This window comes from Drosophila hydei, unplaced genomic scaffold (assembly GCF_003285905.1).
Source record: "Drosophila hydei strain 15085-1641.00,03,60 unplaced genomic scaffold, DhydRS2 tig00008116-arrow-pilon, whole genome shotgun sequence".
Lineage (NCBI taxonomy): Eukaryota > Metazoa > Arthropoda > Insecta > Diptera > Drosophilidae > Drosophila > Drosophila hydei.
Window position 1 is genome coordinate 1,053,490 of NW_022045829.1, and position 22,925 is coordinate 1,076,414.

The following is a 22,925-nucleotide window of genomic DNA, read 5'->3' on the forward strand; positions in this document are numbered from 1 at the left end:
AACTCGACTTAGTTCAGGGAACGTGGAAGCTGAACCCGCAGCTCAAAAGTTGAAGAAAATTGCATTAGACGCGCGCAGACAACGAAATAGAAGCACGTAGCAGTTGAAATGGTACAGGGATTGGGCAGACCATAGACAATTGTGGAGTAGAGGAGCAAGAGGAAGAGGAAGAGCAGAAACTGACTCTGGCATATGTCATGCATATCTATCACAAAAACCTTTTAGGGGCGTTGTCTGGCTTTAGCAGTTGGTGGCTAAAGTGAGAAATGAACAGATTTACGTATTATGGCTACAAAGATCTAAAAATATTAAGAAATTCCAAGTCAAGTCAAGGGAATGCGCCTAAAAAGCGACTTTAAAATACGAATTTACATATTTATAAAGGCGCAGCAACGCGCGCAGACAACTGACAACGGGCAACTGAGAGTTAGCTACTTTAACAGCGACTGTCAACAGCTGTGACTCGCAACGGCGCTGCCTTTGTTATTTTTGTTTGTCTATTTGTTGTTGCTTCTGTTGTTTGCCTTGCTACCTTCAGCAAAGGAAAAACCCTTTGCTGCTTTTGTTTATTTTTGTCACACTTGTCGCTCGGCCAGCCAGAACAAGAGCGAACAACAACCGAGTGACAGCCACGCCCAAGTATTTTGACAATAACATTGAATTTTTATGACAACACGTTTAGTGTTTGAAGCATAAAGGACGAATGCTTGTGGCAGCATTTGGAATGGGCGCATGTTTTATGCAAATATTTGGCCAATGGCATAAAGTTTTATTGGCAATGCAGCAGCAAGTGGAAGCATATGGCCAACAAAAAGAAACAGAAACGAAAAGTTGTGCGTCATTTCGTGGTAATTACGCATACGCCAAGTCAAGGTTTTGAGGGTAAGTTAAATGGCTGTTAGAGTGGGCCAAATGACTAACTCGGGAATATCCTGGAAGAAATTGAATGTATCTAGTATATTAATTTACTTATTTTATATGATTCCGGGTATCTACTCGTCGGACACTGCCTACTAGAGAACATTTTCCTTGTTTTTTATATCTTTTCCCATATAATATAGATTTTAAAAGATATACTATAAATTATTTTGTGATCTATATGAACAATTTATTGTTACATTCGGTACCATTTCTGTCCGTTTTAGCAATTTGAAATCCTCAGACTCTATTCAGTTCCAAGCAAGACATTGGCTGCTTGCTTACTCCACCTTCGGTTTGCTGTTTTCATTATTTTTGACATCTAATGAGAGTTGTATATTGAAGTGTAAACTTTGGCACAACGTCTTAAAGGTTAATTAGAAATTATCATTAATGTTTATCATATCTGGGGTGGGCCGACTTTTAAAACTTGTCATCCAATAACTGTGCTGACCACAGCACGGCGCATCGAAGCCTGTCCAAAGTTTTCGCAAGTGTCAACTGGTGGGGGGGATGCTCAACAACTGTGGTTGCCTTGGCCGCTCATTAAGACGGCAAGTGGAGCATTGGGCGAGGTAGTTTGATAAACGAAATTACGTTGATTATAGCATACTTCGAGGCGGCCAAGTGAAATATTGCCAGTGACCTTAAAAAGCAAGCAAGACAACGAGCTCGTGGCCCCCAAAACATTTTTATGCTAGATTAAGCATAATTTTATAATTAGTACGCAGCTGGGCGTGGCTCAGCCCAAAATGGGGCGCAAAGTAAATGAAAATGTTGGCTCCAACACCAACAATAACAAACACCGAAAAATTAAAGAGGAAACTTAATTAAAGCAGCTGTTTATTAGTTTTAGCAAACTGTTAAAAATCAAGAATTTATGCTAATGGATGAGCTTTTTAAGCAGCTTTCCATAGTTGAAAGTTCTAATTTAGCGCAAAGAATTTTGGCTTATTTAAAGACAAAGTTTTAAGCCGAAACTATTAACAACAAATGTGTGAATGAGATAGAAGAGAGGCAGAGCGAGTAGAAAGTAGTTATATATGTATGTCTAGAAATATGTTTATTCTGCTCGTAAAAAGGGTTTAAGATACTCTGAATAAAATTCATATATTTTTTTCAAAAATTAAATTCTTACGTTTATATTAAGTTTATACTTTGAGTTGTTCAAAAATATTTGTGTAAATTTTATTATATATTTCCTAAGCCAAATTTGTTTGCCTTTATTTTCTTATTGTCAAATACAGGGTATTTCCTAAGTCGACTAAATGCTCACGCAGTGAAAGTTATTCATTTTAAAGTTTGTTTGTTGATTTTGGCTAAAATAAACTAATTGAAATTTACATAAAATTAGCTTTTATTGCATTTGCCTAAAAGCAAATATTTGTTTAGAACTTTCTATGCCTTTAGTTGTTTTTTTTTAACATTTTACATTTATCTTTTGTTTGCTTCAAACTAATAAAAACAGTTTTGATAATTCAAACCGAGTTTGTGTACATAATAAATACATAGTTGCTGCTACCTCGAATTGTTACCAAAAAAGGTTTTTGTCCACATCGAGTTTGTCGAACTTTCTTTTGCTAACCTGTTGCAACAACAACAACTCTCTTTTATAACTCTATTTTGCACTGCTAACCAACACTGGCGAAAAACATTTAAAGTAGTTTCGAGAAGATCGGCGCCAATGAAGAAAAATAATAAAATCCGCTCAAAGCAGCCGCGACTCAACAAGAAAGTCAAATTTATAAGTAAGTACAAAACAATATTTATGGAAAATACAAAAATAAAAAAAAAAAAATATATTATTATGTAGGATATTTAATAAAACGTCATATTGAATATATAAAATAAAAATAATAAAAATAATAAATAAAATAAAATAAATAAAATAAAAATACATAACCGACAAATAAATTTAAATAAAAAAAAATTGAAATAAAATAGGAACTTATAATATAAAATATAATACATACAAATATTAAATAAATATTCTAAAATATTTATTTTCAAATAAGTATATCTAATGAATAATATAAATCAATTATATTCATATAACTTCATATTGAAATTAATTAATTTTAAATTCATATTCATATTCATATCTAAACTTAATAATTGAAATTAGAATATAAATCACATTTCACTTTGATTACCACATAAAGTAAAAATAAATTTGACCTTTGTCAATTGCTAATGGGCAACCTTATCTAGCGCCTAAATATACTTGTTATAGTCACTTTTATCACCCGCACACAATTTATGTGCTTTTCCAACCCCTAATTGCATAATGTGCCAACTTTTACTTGAATAGATCAAATATATATATAATTATATATAGACAGCTACAAACTGGTATTGGTTTGATGTGCAATTCAAATTTAAATGTATTTAAATATATATGTGCTTTTCCAACCCCTAATTGCATAATGTGCCAACTTTTACTTGAATAGATCAAATATATATATAATTATATATAGACAGCTACAAACTGGTATTGGTTTGATGTGCAATACGTAAAGTTCTCGTTGGATAGGCCGTCATAAAAAACTAGACTCATATTCTAATATAATGTTATAAATAAGCCCTATTAGAGCGAAAGAGAGAAGGACGAAAAACAACATCCTCGGCAACGTGGTCGTCAAATGCTGCCACCGCTGCTGCAAAAGTTGTCTACAGAAAAGAAAAAACAAAAAACAAGTAAGCCAGTTTAGGTAGACGCTGTTAGCCAACTGAGTCATGCCTCAAAGCCTCCTCAACTCCACCTGTTTCCAGGCGAGGCGTTGCCTGGCTTTGGCTTTTTGTTGCCTTTTGTTTGGTAATAAAATGTCAAAATCGTCTGGCCGGCGCCAGGCTAAATGAAGTAGATTTTGTTGGACAACCCAAAACCCAACACAGCCCATCCCACCTGCCTGGCAAACTTGCCCCATGGGAGAGGCACACGGGGCGTATACGTGTGCACACACTAAACAACACGGTTGCGTATTAATATAATTTGTTATGGCTGCTCCAACATTTTAAATACTTTGTGCAGATTTTCGTGGTTGTGTTTTAATAAGCTTTATCTGCGGCCCATGAAATTTACAGGTAGCTGCTGGTAATTGTTGCGCCATGGTGACAACGTTTTGTTCTTTTCATAAATACTCTGTAGGGGTTGTGGGAATTGAAGGTAAATTTAGATAGTCGCATTATTACTATTAAGAAAAGTATTTGGAAATGGTAACAAAATTAAATGTAAAATATTGAAAATATACATTAAAAATTTATTTAAATAACGTTTATATTTATATAAATATATTTATTAATAAAATAAATTTAAAACTTTTCTTAAAAACACTTTAAAAAATAAAATGAAACTAAATTTTAATATAATAAAATGCTTTTATCAGTAAACAAATTAAAAAGCTAAATAAATTAAAAAATATTCTAAATTAATAATGAAAAATACATAATTTAAAATGTTATTAATTTTAGATTGAAAATTAAATTATTAACATTAATATTGAAAAATATATAAAAATATTAATAATAAAATAAATATAATAAAATACCTTTATCAGTAAATAAATTAAAAATATATTTATGTATTTTAAGGTTTAGAAAAGTCTTAAAACATGCCATATATGTTTTATATTAAACAGAAATAGTATTTCAGAAACTTTTTCGTGGTTAGGGTATTCCATAGTTGAGCTCTTGGCACAACTCTCTTTGGTTATTGTTGCTCATGCTGCGGTCAGGTGTAATTAAGACTGCAGTGAAATGAATGTGTTTATGTGGTTTGTGTGAACTGTTGATAAATATATATACATATATCAAATTTACTGGCTAGACGATGAACTGAATGGCAAACTGATAAAAGGGGGTGTGTAATTTGATATCTGAAGAAGAAAATATTTTAATGAATTGCACAGATTTAATTTTCAATTAATCTTCAATTTTCAGTTGGCTTGCGACCTATTTGATACTAATTTTCGAAAAGTTTATTAACTGTTTGTAAAAGTGTCAGATTTTCGCATTCATTTTCATTATGGCCATCTGCCAATTTTCGCGCTTTGTGTCAGCTTTGCTACATTTATCTCTCACTCTCTCTTTCTTTCTCTCTCTCTAGCTGTCTCTCATTTTATCTTAACTTGGTTTTTTGGACACATTGAGTTCATTAATTTTGCTATATGCTGCCACCCTACTGTGACTCTCTGCCTCTCGAGCAATCTCAGCTAATAGCATTTCTGTTTTGCCAAGCATTTTTAGCACAGCTAAAAGAAAGTCATTTAAGTGCGAAAAGCTTGAGTTTGAGCTGACAGTGGCTGCTTTAGCTGGTCAAGGGTTTTGTGCAAATGGCAAAACTGATTTAACTTAACTTGGTTTTCCTTGAAGTTGAAGAATTAGTGCATTAGCTGCGCGAATTTGCACTCAGCACTTGAATTTGCATTGAGGCCAACAGAGTGGAAATGCTTTAGAAAATTTGATTAAAGTATGGAGTGTTTTAGAGAGGAAGATTCGAATTAACTCTACAGATAAGTTGGCCTACAGTTAATGAAAAGAAATTAAAACAGCGTGCGCTAATGTTGGCAGTGCCCGACTAGGAGATACCGGGTAGTTCCTATTCTGAACATTTTATTAGCCTTAATAAAATTATTCGAATATAAAAGTTAGATTTAACATAACTTGAATTTCTTTAAATTAAATTAAAACTTAAAATTTTATTTAAAGACACCGTTATTGTTGAGCAAACCAGAAGAAAAAGCAATTTGTTTACATTAAAATAAAAGCCGCGGGATTTTCATACGATAATCCCTTGAAAATATGCCAGGAAAAGCCAGGCAGCCAGCCAGTCAGCCTGTGAGCCAACCAGTATAAATATCTTAATTTTCACATTAAGAGCTCTGCGTTAAACGCATAAAATTTATTGGATATTATATGAATGCATTAAATATTAAACGCATAATGCCAATTGCTAATTAACACAACAGCAGCGACTAAGCCTGGGAATTTCTCTTTTCTGTTTTACTTTTTCGACTCGCATAACAATTAATTTGAGTAGATTTCAATTAATATGGCAATGTTTATGGGCGCGAAAATTATTATTAAATATTTACAATAAAATGTAAACTAATTAAATGTTAATTAAGTTGGTTCTCTGCTTCGCTCGTAATAAGGCAACACAAAAAAAAAACAAATAAAATTAGCTGCCAAATTAATTGAAAAATATTTCTGAGGAAATTTAGGCGAAGGGCCAAAATGGAGGCAGACGTACACAAATGCAATAAACATGTTAAATGGCAAAAACACTTCAATAAACAGCACTCGAATTGCAATTAAATATTAATAATGAATGCCAATCGAAACACGAAACACGAAACACGATGCATATATTTGACATTTATTGAAATATATATGTAGACGTATGTGTGTGAGCAGAAAGCGATGCAGAGTGCAAAGAGCTGATTCGGTTACAATTCAATTATGCGTATGCGCATTTTTAATTAACACTGTTTATTTGCTTTAATTAAAAAGCCTTTTGCTGCTTTGCAATTGCATAGCGTAACGGAGAAATCTCCGGCTTCTGGTGCCCGTCCTACCTCTTGCTCTTTCATTCACTTTGCAAGCTGCACAAATTGAACTGAAATTGCTATGAACTCGTGTGAAAACGAGTTCTTGAGATATACCTTAAGCTTTGCATACTTAAAATTATTATATAAGCTATATTTAATGTAGTTTGTGATTTTATAAAAAAGAAAAATCTATAATAATAGTAAAGAAATCTATCTCACTCTCTTCTGCTTCTAACACTTCAAATGGTATATAATTTTTATAGGCTCTACTCAAATCAAATTTATCTATAAATATATATAATACATAAAATTAATTCAATTTTTATAGATTTGTATTATTTTGTATCTGTGTCTGTTCTCAAAATATTGAATAAAAGCTTTTGGTCCAGATGCCATAGATACACATATTTATCTGCATGTATATCTATCTAAAATCGTAGACATATATATTTTTTCTGATATTTATGAGCTACAACTAAGCTTAAATACCAAAGATTAACCATGTGAAAGAATCTTTTAAACAGCTGCTGCGCAGGCAAGTTTTAGGAATAGAGAATCTCATGTCAATCTCTCAATTCTCTGTATGTGCACACTTATTACAGGGTATTTTCTTAGTACAGCATATTAATGAAGAACCAGAAAATAATTGTAATTAAAAAACGGAAGAAAGTCAATTTAACGGGGCAAAGTTGGTCGAACCCAAAAGTGTTTGAACAAACACAAACAAAATGGCCGACACTTTAAAAAGTGCCGCCATTAAAAGTTTTTCTCCTGCACAAAATGCCGAACATCAAAGAGAGAGAAAGGGAGAGGCTGGGAGAGAGAGAGAGAGAGAAGAAAAGGCATCAGCGAAATATAAGCGGATATTGTGAATTATTGTTTACGATGACAAATCACCGAAGGGAGTTTTTCGCACAAAGTGCAAAGAGGGCGTGGCTAGTGCACTGTAGCTGTAGCTACAGCCCAAAAGGCATTAATCTTTGATGCAGCCGTTCGCTGTGCCAAGCGTGCGAGGCCAACAATTCATGAGGGTCTACAAATTGTACTGATGTCTAATAAAGAAGCTGAGCAATGATTCCCTATGTGGCTTAGGATGAAATATGAGCGTGAAGTGTAAGAGAAATTTATGTTGAAGTGCCAAAGCAATTGCAATTGATTGAGCTAACGCAAAGAAAGTCGGAATAGCTGCTAAGAGAAAGACGTAAGCCTCAGAGCATGAATGTATAGTGAGGTGTTTTTATAAGAGTATAATAAGTAGGGTTTCTATAAAAGCCATCAACTGTTTTATATGCAATCTCTAAGTAAGTGCTTTACTATTTTCGATAATTATCTATCAACAGCTGTTTAAGTTATCGATAACATAAAAATGCGATTTGAAATAGTTTTAAAAAACTTATCGAAACTCCAACTGAGTTGGTAATGCGAAAGGTAGATTAGAAAACGGTTGTTCGCTTGGCTTTATAATTTTGAACATGATTTCATTCATTTGAATCATTTAAGCCAACATCTTGATGAAGATATAGATATATATATTTTTTCTATATATTTAACTAAATTTGGTGTGTTTGTTTAACAATTCTTTAGTATTAGTTGACACTTTATATATATTTAAATATTTAAATATTTACTTTATTTCGATTTCCGTTTTCAATCCTTTGTTTCTTCAATTTAAGCTCAATTTTAGTTGTTTTTCTTGGGGGCAAAGCATCAATTATGCATGCCAGCTGCAGGGTCTGCTGGAATTTACTTGCTGGCCAAAAGAGCTAAGAGTGGAGATAGAGGAAATATATTTAGAGAGAGAGAGCGAGATAGCTGCGGCTAGTTCTTGGCTAAAATGCTTGCCATGTTCACACATTGGACAGCCAGCGGGGCAAAGAGTTTTGCCATGTTTGCTAGCGAAACAAGACCACATAGTTGCAGGCAGGTAAGCCTCATACAGTCAGCCCAACCCACTGCCGTTAACTGCTTTTGGCTGTCATCATTTGCATAGCAAATATGTTTCTCTGACCAAAGCAAATGGCAAACAAATACGAACCATATATAGCTATTCACATATATATTTATGTAGATATTTTGGCCAATTGTGTTTATGTGCATTCCATTTACTTATTATGTGAAAATTTGCCAACAACATGGAATAGTATTAATAATTCGTATTATTTATGCTAATGGCAAAACAGCTACGCAATCATATATGCAACAGACTAAGCCATAGGGAAAAGCTCATCCATAATCGAGTTGTATGGAATGTTGTTTGCCTTCGATTCAAGCCAAATTGTTGTTAACATACAATTTTGGCCAAAACTCTGTTTATGTACTTTGCAGCTAACTTGATTTGTGCCTAATTTCATTGCCAGTTGGACGTACAACTTCTAATCGAATTGTTTAACTAAAGAAATAAATATAGAAAATTCTTTAGATAATTGAAATTTGCTGCCTGGAGAAATAGCTCTGATTAAACTACATGGGATATAAATAGAAATTGTATATATATATGCTATTTGGAGTATATTCTAAGTTTCCATACAATTGCAAACATTTTACAGGGTATTAAGTAGGCATATTCCTAACTGCAAGGTTTGTTTAGCAAAATTTTAGCTCAAGGGTTTTTTGTTTATCAATAAAGGCATAAGCTACAGGGTATTATTTAAAGATTCAGTATATATAAATATGCTAAGTATTTGAAATATTATGATTTTACAGGGTATTAATTATGGCAAAAAACTGGGAAAGTGTACAGTTCAAAATGGGAGCTTTTAGAAGTAACTCTGTATATTTTATATTCTATTTATAATTATATTTTTATATACAAACATATTTACAGGGTATGCTGTAGTTTTCAAAGACTTGACATATAATATTTAATAATATATCACTATTTTTTATATATACATATATTTTATAGCAGATATTTGATTGTACTCTATACCCTTTAACAGGGCATTAAAAAACCATAAATTTAATTAATTTTGCGTTTTTTTAGCAACACTTTAAAGTTGTTTTAAGTGTAAACAATGCGAGTAAATTATTAAAACAGAGATTGTGAAATATTCAGTGATGCGTGCCGCCGATAAACAAGAGCGACAAACACTATTATATATATAAAATATATATGTATATATATATGTATAAATATTTAAAGAATATATATATAATAATTAAATTAAATTATGCGCTTGGCAAACTAACAGAAATAACAATCAAAGTTCATTAAACAGATGGAAATTCAACTAAAAGAGACAGAGTGAGAAAGGTGCGTGGGAGTACTGTTCAAAAGCGGTTGAAACTGATAGTAAAGCTAACAAACAAAAAATCCAATTGCTGACCAAAGAGCACGCACAAAAGCCAACAGTAGCGGCAGCGGCAACGGCAACTGCATTTTGGGTTTTCCACATTTTTTTTCAGTTGACCACAAAAATAAGGAAAAGCATGAATAAGTTTGGCCGCCAGCTGCAAAATGTTCGCTCGCATTCTGTAGAAATTTAAATTGAAGCATATTTTATATATCCATTTTTTGTATTATCTATTCATGAATTTCTATTTGAAGCTCTTCAAAGTGAACCCGATCAGACTTGTGCCAAGGGTTTTTACAATTTTCGCAGCACTTCAAAAAACCATTTTATATGAACTTGTTCAGCTGCTGTTTCGGTAGCGTATTTGTATTCGAAATCAATGATTAGTAGTGTTCTTTCATAAGGCTTTTCAGATTTAAGGTACATCATTAATGTGTTGTTTCGGCCAAGAAATGGAGGAAGACTCTGAGGCAAAAGTCGGTACATATTCATTTATAATACATATATTCTCGGATATGCTATGTCAGCATATTATATAGCTTATAGATCTATCTGTAGTACTGCTTAAATTGTAAAGCTTGAAGGTTCTTTATGAAAAGTCTGTAGAAGATATATTTTTATTGATAGAATCCATCCAAATTTCCATGCATATATGCAATATCTGGTTAAACTTTTTTGAGGTTTGCATATTTGTAAATTTTAGCTATAAAATAGTAGATGACAAAGCTTTCGCCCAATTGCCCAGAGTTCCATATATTTAGCTGCTGTCTTTTTAGCTTTCGTAATTATATAGTAACATATATTCCATATTTGAAGTCTCTAATTTGATAACCCTTAAAATAATAAACAAAGAGAGCGCATGATAAAAGAACAACACTGCTGAAACCAATATAGCCTCTTAGCAATTGCTGAAAGCACATAATTATTATGTGATGGAGCTGGAAAATGGTTAGAGTTTTTGGGTTTTTTTTGGGGCAATGCGGTCAACTGGTTATCTGTGCAGTTGGTGCAGCATTTTATTTATGGTTACGGTAGGATTAGCACAGAGTAGTATAGAGAGCACAGAGGGCAGTGGGGAAGCGGGCATGCACAATGTGAAGCTGACAATTTTATTATTACCATGCATAATATGCAGAGCATATCCTGGTGCTGCTGCTGCTGATTGCGCATTCAAGTGAGCTACCAAAAATTCCAGAAGGGGCTTTGATTGGCTTGGTTGGAGCGTGGAGTGGAACGAGTGTTAGGGATTTTTGTATCTGTGTAAACCACAAAATTGCATTGTGGTCAAACAGGAGTCTAAGCCCCGGGCGAGCTCATGCTTTTGCATACGGCCAGGATTTAGAAAGGCTTACAGCAGCAACAGCAGCAGCAGCTGCTGGCACAGGATGTGGCTGCCCAGCACTCAAAAAGGGTTTAAAGCAAAAATATTTTCATTGAACGCATAATTTTCACACTTGGCGCATTTGCTAAAGTGGAAAGTGTAAAGTGTGTGTGTGTGTGTGGGAGTGTGTGTGTGTAAAGTGTTCTCTTTCAACTCTCATATCTCGCTCTGCATGCCCAATATATATTTCCATGTCTTTTTATTTATGCCTACCTTTGCTTTTGTCCCTTTGCATTACTTTGATATAATTGTATAAAATATTTATGCATTTGCCTGGGCTCGATGCGCTCTGTGCCTGACAGCCGAAAGAGATTTATTACAATCTGGGCACTGGATGGCCTTTAAGGCAGTTTCTAGGACTATTTCCTTAAATTTAGATGTGAATATCAGGTTATTGATATTAAGTCATGGATACATTTTCATGCTTACTTAAGTTTTTCATTCGAGTAAAAATATAATATCTTTCAACCCAAATGCCTGAGGCCTAACAAGACTTTTACCAAATACTTTCCTGGAAATTTCTTTATATAAAATATATGTATATATATATATATATATATATATATATATATATATATATATATATATATATATATATATATATATATATTTATAAAAGTTCTCCCTCCCTCTGTGCTTCCTTAATCCCTCACATTTGAGTTAATCAATCACGTATAGCAAATATTTGGGACAACAAACAGCGGGCCACAGAGTTCAATCAGGTTTCTCAATATGGCTAATTAGTTGTTGTCAGCAGCTCGTTAGGCGACACTGACTGGAGACGCATTTGCCTTAACCTCAACTGCGAAGGCCAGCCGCAAATGTTCACGCACATGAGGCGACACATTGATGTGGCAGGGGGCGCATAGTTTTAATTACATACAATCCAACACGCCCACGCACAGACAGAGGCTACCCCAACCACAACCACACGTCGGCGCTCTCTCAAGGGAGGGCTACAACTGTACCTGCATGTTGGCGGCTAATAAACCTAACAGCCCTTGGCCATAAAACAATCTTAGCTCGAAGTGGACACGAAACACGAATAGCTGACATATCGAGGTATTGGCCGACGGAGGGGGCTCGCGTGGGCAACTGGGGCAGGGTTGGGGCTTGACGGCTATGGAAACGCACCAATTTGAACGCTCATAAAACTAGACGCGGCAAATACAAAACGGGGTGGCACTTGCCAAAGGCCAGCTCAACTTCATAGTTGGCCAACAACAACTACAAATCACATATATACAGATATATACACATATGTATACGTATATATATATATATATATATATAGATAATGGCACATACTTTATTTACCACTGAAACTTAATTTGCGAAAAGGAAAATCGATAGATAGTATTTATTTCACTGTAATTACAATTCAACTGGAATGTCATTTGTTATTTATAAGTCACGCTCTCAGTTATATGGGACTTTTGCAAGTGTTTTTAGCTAGATGCATAGCAGTTCGAGAAGTTTTTACGCAGCAGAAAATTAGTTGAATGGGAGAGGGCGGGGAATAGAGAGAAATAATGAAAAGGTAGCAGAGAGGAAAAGAGGTAGAGCGTGAGGGAGAGAGAGAGAGAGCGACACAGACAAACGAGAGACAAACAGAAAGAAAAAGAAAGAAAGCGAATGAAAGAAAGAAACAGAGAGATATAGAAAGATGGTAAAGAGAGAGAAGGATAAAGAATGAATAATAAAAAGAGGGAGAGAGCAATAAAGAATGAGAGATAAAGAAAGAGGGATAAAGAAAGAGGGATAAAGAAAGAGGGATAAAGAAAGAGAGATAGAGAGAGAGAGAGAAAACGAGAGAGAAAGAAAACGAGAGAGAACGAGAGAGAAAGAGAGAAAGAGAGAAAGAGAGAGAGAGAGAGAGGGAAAGTAAGAGAGAGAGGGAGAATAAGAGAGAGAGAGAGAGAGAGAGAGAGAGAGAGAGCGAGTAGTGTGTGATAGACACATAAAGAAGGAGAGAAAGAAACAGCGATAAAGAAAGAAAGAGACAGAGAGAGATAAAGAAAGAGTTAGAGGCGGAGAAACAGAGAGACAAAGAAAACAGAGACAGAGTGAGAGAGAACACAAAGAAACAGAGGCACAGAGAAAGAGAGAGAGAGAGGCAAGAAAGAAAAAATAGAACTATTCTGATTTCAGATTGAAATGTCATAAATGCCTTCTGAAAGGTTAAGTCCGGACCTCGGTTTAGTCTCTGTCATCGAAAGAAACACATGGAATAAATATAGAATATCAATAAAATTTAAATATTATTAAAATAAGAGGACTTTGCCTTAGATTATAATATCTAGAATATAACTAATATTGATAATGCTACGTATACAATGAGCAATCACAATAATCATAGAATTCTCATAGTTAGATATACTAAACAAATCAGATTTTAATTGAAACTTGACTTGGTTGCTTAAAGCTCTCTAGCTAATGTTCTCTGCTGCAACTGTACAATATATATGGGTTGCATCATACTATATCTTAGAGTTAGCCTCAAGATAAATGTTAATTAAAATGCGCGCAAGGACATTTAATCCTTGTCAGCAGGAAGTGGCCAGCTCTAAATAAAATAAAGTCTACACGTTTCCTGCTGCTCCCTTTTCCTATGTGTTCGCCTGTTCAGACATAATTTAAGCCCGACTATGTTAAGCCGCTCGGATAGTTAATCAGACGGGCAACAAGCGCCTGGCAGAGACACGTAACATCCGGCCATCCCGCTCCGCCTCCTACTGCTAACTCAGTTCGTACTAGTTTCAAATTATCTGGGCAACGTTGTTGCTGTGGCAGCAACAGCAACAGCAACAGCAACAGCAACAGCCACAGCAACTCGCACATGGCTAGTGAAATGTTGTTGAAATGTCAGTGACACTTTTAGCGTTTGTTATGGCAACATCATGACGTTGCAAGCCTCGCCACTAGTTGCAACATTAAAATTTGTTGCATCGCTGCGATAAACAGGCAACAGCCCAGACAAATGTTGAGCAGTCTGACAAAGTCTATCCTCCTTCTATCTCTCACTCTCTCGCCCCAGCTCCTGCTCTGCTTCTGGCTGGCATTTTAATGCATCCGCATCCGCATCCGTTAAACGCATTCGCATACCAAAATGCTCTGAACAATGAAATTTTGTTGGCATTTGGTCGTTGCCTTTTGCTTGTTGCAAATTGCCAGTTGCCAGTTGCCAGTCTGTGTGGCATTATGATGACAACATGTCCTTGACTGCAGCTTCTGTTGCCGCCTTCAATGTTTTCCTATCTAGATAAATGAAAGAACGTATATATGTATATAAGAAATTATATGTGTTGCTGCATAAAATGCAATTGTTGCCACAAAATGTTGTATTCATAGCAATTATAACTTGGCACTGCCCGACTAACAGATACCCGGAGTATGCTGACAACAGCTTCCATTACCAGCGCAAATTGCAAACTTTTGTTAACTTTATTTCCATAGCAGACTCTCAACAATAAAATCAATTAAATAAAGAAAAATTAATTTATAAATAAAAATATTCTTTATAAATATAATAAATATAAAAAAATTTGAAATTATTTAATATTTGATAGTTTGTTAAAAATATTTAATATTTTTAAAATTATTTACAATTTTATAAAAATTATTTCACTATTATTTTTCTATATATCACAGAGCCACAATTAATTAAAACAGTTCATTTGATGTTTCATTAAACCAGTAAAATGTTGTTTTAGGATAAAATAAAGTAAAAATAAGAAAGTAGACGTAAAAACAGCTAATTAGATATGCAATTGGTAGCAGCCAAAAAGTTGGCAAAAACATGGCCCAAGAAGCACAAAAGAAACACAAGACAAACAACAACAAGCAACAACAACAATGAACAACAAACACAAATAAACAGACAAATCAAGCAGCCCAAAAGGCACACAATGGAAAACTGCTTCAAGTGCTAAAAAATGGAAGGGAAGTGTATTATTATTTGCAACAGTTAACAAAAAGCCCGCATGCAGTCAGAAAATACAGGGGCGGAACAGTGGCAAAGGGCGGGTGGGCAGCAGGGTGTGTGTGGCAGTGGGTGGTATATACAGCAGGAAGAGTGTCAGGCAACCTGTACGCTGTGTAGAGTAGACCCGTATTTGAGGGCCATGCGATTGCGATCTTAATTTGGAGCAGACAAGTTCATCAGGCATTAAAATACCCTGTCAAATCAGGCAAATAATTGAATAGGGATGACTGATAAAATGAAAATGAATGTATCTATTATTTACGGGGTATCTATGATTTGTTTTGAATTTTTTAATTATTTAAAAGTTCAGTATTTCTTATGGAATATTTTTACAATTCAATCGAACATTTTTATAATATAATCAGAAGCTGCTGCTAGTGTGTGATATTTACAGGGTATTACAAAATTTTGTGATCAATTTGTATTCAATATTCTTAAAGCTGTTAGACTTAGATTGAGTATACGAGTGCTCTAATCACAAAATTTACTGATTAAGCGTGTCTCACTGATCTCATATAAATACTGTCTTAGACATTTCGGGCTATCTATAAAATTGTTACTGAGCATGTATACATAATATATAGATCTCTTTAAAGATAGTGATTTACATGATATCTGAAAGTCTAATACACTTCTAACTTTTTCTACTCGACTTAACTTTAATTGAAATGCAATGTACAAATGCTGGGCGTGTCTACAGCCCAATTTCAGCCATCGAAATAAGCTGCTGACTGCGCACATATGGCGCAAGGCAGCAAAACCCCAAGCAAGGCAAAGCAAAGCAAACAAAACAAAGCGAAGGATGTAAAAAGCAAAAAAAAAAAAAAAAGAGAAAAAAACTAAAGCATACTTACTGCCGCTTAATGAAGGAAACGGCATAAAAGCAACTGTTCTTAACTCGCCCCATCAAGAACTCAAGAGAGAGAGAGAGAGAAAGAGAGAGAGGGAGAAAAGTGAAGCAAACACTCGAGCTCGGCTGCGACGCGTCCAGAATAGAAACCTAATTTTTCAGTTGAATATGACGCCGGTTGGCGATTGAGCAAAGTAGCAAAAATAGCAAAAATGAAAAGGAAATAAAGAACTGTTGCTAATTTAGCGTAAAGTGTGGAAGGAAAAGTGTAAATAGACAGGGGAAGAGACAGAGAGCGAGACAGAATGGGTTAGCAAATGCTGTTATTAAGATGCGTAGATGCGTAAGGTGAGCAATTGCAGGAGAATGAGTTTAATTGTGTAGGACTTGATTTGAGTTCAGATAGAGAGCTTCACTAGACTACTATCTTGGCTTGTTGATTATATGATTAACGGTCTGGCGTTTGGATGAAACAAGTTGATCAAATATAGACAATTTCAATGTTAACTTAACTGCTATAAATTCCATGCCTGGAGTCAAATGCTCATCCAAAAAACAATACAAGCTAAATTACTAAATTATATATATTATATATTATATATTATATATTATATATTATATATTATATATTATATATTATATATTATATATTATATATTATATATTATATATTATATATTATATATTATATATTATATATTATATATTATATATGTGTTCTGTGTTCTCTTTTCTGTCATCTGGCATACAGCTTTTGGCCGGAAAGGGCTCCAAAGTTGGTAGTACTGTGTTTTTCGTATGCTACTCTTTCATGTTACTTATATGCCTCATATAGCAATCTTTACCCATCAATTCTATTTTTTAAATACAAATCTAAAAAATATTCAGAAATTGATCTTGAGCTCCTCCTTCAAAGTTTCTCGTATAAAACCTTAAAGGAACATAAATTTATAATCTTCAATCAACATTTGGCTTGCATATGCTAAGCTCCCAGTACCAATTCTATTTATAACAACCGCAACCCGCAATCGAACAAACATGAAGCATAATTATATTGCAATCATCATTAGATTTAACAAATTTGCACTGCTGTTGCTTTTCAGACAATGGCGGCCGATAAGCCTCGCAAACAGTTTATTGACTTATGCAAATGCAATCCAAATGGCCAAGCGCTAAAGCAAATGTTAACAAAAAGCCACAAAAAATCAATAGTGCAGTAGCCTCTGTGCAACATGCACAAAAAGGTTTTTGATATATATATATTTATATATGTATATACCACATATAGCGCTATATAGCTAGACTTTAGTTAGCCGCATTCCCAAGGTGATCAACTGCAGTGGGGGAAACAAAAACGTGAAACACCCTGTCATTTCTGGCTACCCCTTGGAGGCCATTTCAAGTTGAGTCCGCTGACTTTTCCAACCCTTTAACAACGTAAGAATAAAGGAAAGAAGAAAAAAGTTGGAAACACGTCACGTTACTGCGTCATTTGCAGTTGTTGCAATGCGATACCTGGTCGGCCACCTAATGTGCTGCTACTATATACCAAACACCTATATATATACCTGGTATATATATATATATATATATATATATATATATGTGTATGAGTGTAAGTCTTGCTGTCTGGGCCAAGGCGCCAGGCTTCATTTGGCGACGTCGCGCACAGTTAGTTACAAACTTGGCTGCGGGCTGGACTGGGCAGGGCAGGCCAAGGAGTCGATTAGCTGCACGTGCAGACAACATTTGCTTATGCAATCGCCCAGAAACTAGACAGCGCCAGCAGAACAAGAAAATGCAGAAAAGTCAAGTGGCATAGCAGTAGCACACATATATGTTATATATATTGTTTACAAAAAAAAGCCATGTTCTGCTGTCAGTTTTAATAATAAAAAACAAGTAAGAATCTTGCTGCGTAATACACTTTCACGCTCTGAAAATAGCTGAAATAAAATATAATATTTATATTATTTATATAGCAAAGTTCAATATCGTGTGATTTAAGTCCCATAACTTGCTAGTTCCAGCGCCCAACTTGTCTTAGATATAGTAAAAAAATAAAGCCAATATACCCCTTAAACATTCCGAACGAGTATCGCACTAAAAATGGTGTCAGGTAGTTATTGATAAAGGCCTAGGAAGACAGCGTGTGTTATTCATATTTGCATTCAAATGCGCCAGCTATTGAAATGTGTGTTCCAATTCCAACGTTCCGTAATATTTGCATAGCTTTGTCTAGCTATACTTTGCTGCGTTGCCTAATTATACTATGTTTTAGCATACCAATGACTGAGTGAGCGAAACAAGTTGAGAAACGAGTGTTTTTTATTTTAAATTTCAACAAAATATAGTTAATCTTTAAGAGAGCAAAGCTCATAAAACTGTCCTGCAGCTAAATCTTGTCCATGTGTTGAGAATTTGCCAAGAACTTTTGCAACTACGCTTCATCTCGTGCTGGCGCTCGTCTTCACACAGCATCTTGAGCAAGTTTTTCCAACAATGAGTGCTGGATTTTACGCTCTTATTCTTATTACTTTTACTTGTGCTTGTACTTCTTTTGCTTCATCTTTGGGCGGCTGTCGCGTCTGCTCTCTTATCATAGACGTCGCATTCTTCGAAGCGTGTTACATTGCGTAAAACTTCTGCCTCACTATCTGGCAGGCGGCTTACTTATGCAAAATGTTGGCCAGCAGCGGCGGCCATAAAGTTTACCCAAACATCTGCGGCAACTACAGTTAAACTTCTATATAATGAATTCCGATTGCAAAACCAAAATTTTCACACAAATGCGATTAACGAACTTTTTACGCAAAACTTTTTTTGCTGTTAAGAAAAAAGGGAGAAATTCTTAGAAATTGAATTTCTTTGGCTTTTATAGAGTTGCTTTTAACGAAGTTTTACTGTAGCTTAGTAGGGGAATGTTTGGTGCTTAATGGCTTAATTACTAGAAGTTTTACTGTTGTATGGAATTGCATAGTTAGCAGTGTCCCGAGTATTTACTAGTCGTGCACTGCCGATTGAAGTACTCTTACTTGATAACAATTCTCTTCAGCTTCCCTTGTTCCTTTGTCCTCCATTCAGTTACCACTTAAGACTGCCAGCATCGGCAACTTTTTAATTTCTTATGATTTATAGCATTCCAATATATTTTTTAACTTATTTTCATGCTGCCTTTTTATCAAGATTTGCTTAACTAATTGTCTTTCTCTCTCTCTGTTTCTTTTCAGGTAAGTCCTGAAATACGTCTGCAGAAGCAAATGGAAAACACTCACAGCTCTGAGAAAAGCACTCAATGAATCATCAACGTGCAACGTCTCAGACTCATAAAGCCGCTCAACGGCTATAAAATCCATTAACGCAACAACAGCCAACAGCAGCAGCTGCTGCCGTTGCTGCTGCTGTCTTTTTGTCGCCTTGTCGTATGCCAGGCGTTGCATACTTTCTTCAGCTTCTGCTACTGCCATTTGGCCTGCAGCTTTTAATGCTGTTTACCAACATTTTTTGGCCAGCGACAGGCTCAGTGGCACCGCCCTCCCGCCCTCTGTTGCTCGGCTAACGTGTCGTATGTGTGATGTTGCCTTGCAGTCGAACGCTGACTCTTTCGCTGCGGGCAATCAATGCCAAAAGTGGCTGCTGGACACACAGAATAACTACAAGGCACGTACTTGGGCTCAGGCATGGACTCTGCGCAGAGCATACGTTGGCTTGGTGTTTGTGTGGGCGCGACTAGTCGGGGCGTGGCATTTGAAAATGGAATGCAAGGCTTACTCGTGCTTTCTTCTTGGTTTTCGTGTGTTCTTCAATTTTGAGGCGGCTTTAGTTAGGTTTACCAGGCGAGTAAATCGATGTAATACCATGCAGCAGGTACACTGAGCGAAAAAAAGCTTTCAAATGGTAAATGGAAGGGTTGGCGAAGAAATAGAAAGGCTGAAGAATGAAGTATTTGCAGAGTGTATGAAGTGTATCGAAAGACTTTAACACTCAGATATGAACTATTGGTAGTATTAGTCAGCATTGTCAGCCTAAATGATATATATGAATTATTTATATACTTTTGTCTGGAATAGGGGTGAGGTTATCGATAGTATCAATATATATATAAAAGATATATACTCAAAAAATATTTATTTCGAGTTTTTTATAGACTGTATAATTTATAATTTATTTATGTCTTCAAGTTGGGTTGGTCTATATCTTTTAGATAGAGCTTAAATTGATAGACTTTCGCTTATATTAAGAGTGTCTCTCTAGATTCTGTTATATCGATACAGATTTATTACTTATCGATTATACTGTTTATATAAATCAATGAGAAGAAAAGTTGTAAGATTTCTGATGCTAAGTTTCTTAGCTAAATTGTATGTTTGATAAAACAAAAATATCTATTGCAGTTCTCTTTGAAGAAAAATTGCCTATTAAAATCTGTATAAATTGATTGATCGATAAATCAAAGAAGTTGCGCATTTATCGAATTTATTGTCAAACATAAAAATTATTAGATAAAATCTATTTATCTCGCCCTAGCCTTATCCAATATGCCTGTCTGTGCACATTCCATTGCCACAGTTTTCACTCGATAAAATGACTGACTCATATCAGCTGTTTTCGCCGCCCAAGCAATTAGGCTGCCCAGACGAATGTCGCCAGCGACTTTTTCTAACAGCAACAACAGCAGCAACGGCAACTGCCTTTTGGCAGCAAAAACACTGTGCTACACGACACGAATTAAAAGCTACACATGCATACACAGACCATAACTGTATTTGTGTCCTGACTAACATTTGTTGCCTTTCTACAATTTCTACAATTTTTTTTTTTGTATTTTACTGTCGCTCGCCTTTGGGCCACATCAGAGCTGCTCTTGCGGCCAGTCAGACATTCAGTTAGTTCAGTTCGTTAGCGAATTTCTAAGCGTCAACAGCGTCGCGAACATCAAAAAGAAAGAAAATAAAAATCGAATTGTAAATTGTGTAACAAGTTCCAGACATACCAAAATTTAGCTAGCGGGAATAGCCCTAATCAATATGGTTGCCATCAATACAAACTGTGAGTAGAACAAAGAATTCGAATTTCAATATATGTATATGTATAGAAGCCCACACTTACGAGTTAAGTGGGCGACATTTTGTCACTTTGCAGCAGGATAGCCTGCTGTTTGCTCTATGTTGGCAACTCTGGCCGGACCAAAATGGTTTTTAATTCAATTTGTTTGCGAGTTGAAAGTCCCGCAAATTATTTGATAATTGACAATGCATATGCGTAGGTAGCAGGGCGGCAGTGACACGCCCCTGTAGCTGCTGGCACGCCTCCCACTCAGGAAGGCATCTGAGCACAGTGGCACAAAATAATTAAATTAAATGCAAATTAAAATGCTTTTATGAATATTAAGCAGACACTTGGGAATCTTTTCACGCATATACACATACAGATATGTATCTATATATATGTATGTGCATATATTTGCTTCTGTCTTATCCTTCGCTTCTGCTGGCTTTAGCAACTTTTCGCTAAGGAATAATTATTGCAATATGCACAAGATTTTTTTGCTGACAACGAAAACATTTTTATATATTTTTTCATTTTTATTTTTAATTTACTTTATGTAAAAATTCATTTTGGCTGCAGCACTTAAAAAGTAATGTAAATATATAATATTTGCGTTTAGTAAGCTTTTATATAGTTTTTTTTTTTTAATTAAATTGATATTTATTTAAAAAGTTTTTCTTGTATTTTTACATTTTGCTTAATGGTTTCATAACTTTTGGCCAGATTTATGTTGCTTTTAAGCTAATTGCCTTTGTCTTGCATAGGGCTGTGTAATTGTGCGAGAAAAAGGGCATAGATATAACAATGAAAATACCCTGTAATATTAGCTAAAAGTGAAAGGCAATGAAAATTGAATTTTTAGTAAAATATTTTCTTATAGAAGAGTATTTTATAGGAATTTAATTATATTTATAGGAAAAAGCTTCCATCAACTCCCTTTGCCTGGTTAAAGGGCGCTGATCCCTTAGCCTCAACCAAGCCATTTGAGCCTTTCATTTTCCCGGCTCATCTCCTCTCTACACTTCTCTTTGGGTTTGTTGTAATTGAGTATCTCTGAATATGGCTTAATTTGTGTATATATGCTGTATCCCTTTATTCTTGGCTAAGGGTAAGAGAGTATGCTCTTTGGAGCAACCCCAGCCCACATAAGCCATTTGCCTGAAGTCTGACAAATTGCTTTGGCTGTCATAAGCTGATTTTTCTTTTGGTAAAATGTTGACGCTTGAGGTCAGATGTGTATGTAAATATATGTGTGTAAGTGTAGGAGCAGAGTATGTGTGTATAATTAAGGTAAATCATGTCATAAACACTGCCAAATGATTTCAATTAAAATCATTTTGAAAATTTATGGAAAAATTTCTAAGCTGCATTTAACACAAATTGTTGTTTGTTTGTTTGCCGTTGCTGTTGCTGTTGTTGCTGTGGTACTTCTTCTTTTACCTACACAGTATTTTTAATTAAAAGCGTGAAATGTCAACAGCTCTTTTTTAACACTCACACATGTGTATAAATACATGTACGTGTATGGGAAATGCAAGTTAGCAAAACTCTCGAGAGAAAAAGGCGAAATTATTTTCATTGAGGTCAACCTGCTGCCTCAATGTGGAGAGCTGCATTTTACGCTGCTTTAAATTTCTATAATGATGCTTATTATGTTAATGAGAGTTTTTAGCTTTTTTTAGCTTGTTTTCCATTTTCATTTGCCCCCAAAGGCCAACTCTGCTGGCACACAACCGCATGACTGGCGATCCACACGCTGTTACACAAAAGTCCCTGAGGTCACAGATATTAAATCCACACAAAACTTTTTTTTGCCTTATTAAAAATTATTTTATTACGTGTGAAAAATAAGTTTTTATTGGTTTTTATTGCAAAGCCAAATGTGAAAGTGTGCAGGTGC

At 35.0% G+C, this 22,925-nt stretch overlaps 1 protein-coding gene across 5 annotated transcripts in view; it reads left to right on the forward strand.

Moving 5' to 3' along the window:
• Positions 1–22,925, forward strand: part of LOC111596275 (stathmin) — an 89,487-nt gene that overhangs the window by 55,551 nt on the left and 11,011 nt on the right. For 2 of the 5 annotated variants that reach the window (XM_023310420.2, XM_023310417.2), the window contains exon 2: positions 2,583–2,666. The exons of 1 other annotated variant lie outside the window; for it this stretch is intronic. In XM_023310420.2, the coding sequence (XP_023166188.1) occupies positions 2,583–2,666 (84 nt within the window). Of the gene's footprint in view, positions 1–2,579; positions 2,667–20,988; positions 21,026–22,925 lie in introns of those variants that run through there. 2 more of the 5 variants (XM_023310416.2, XM_023310419.2) reach the window with 2 other exon arrangements.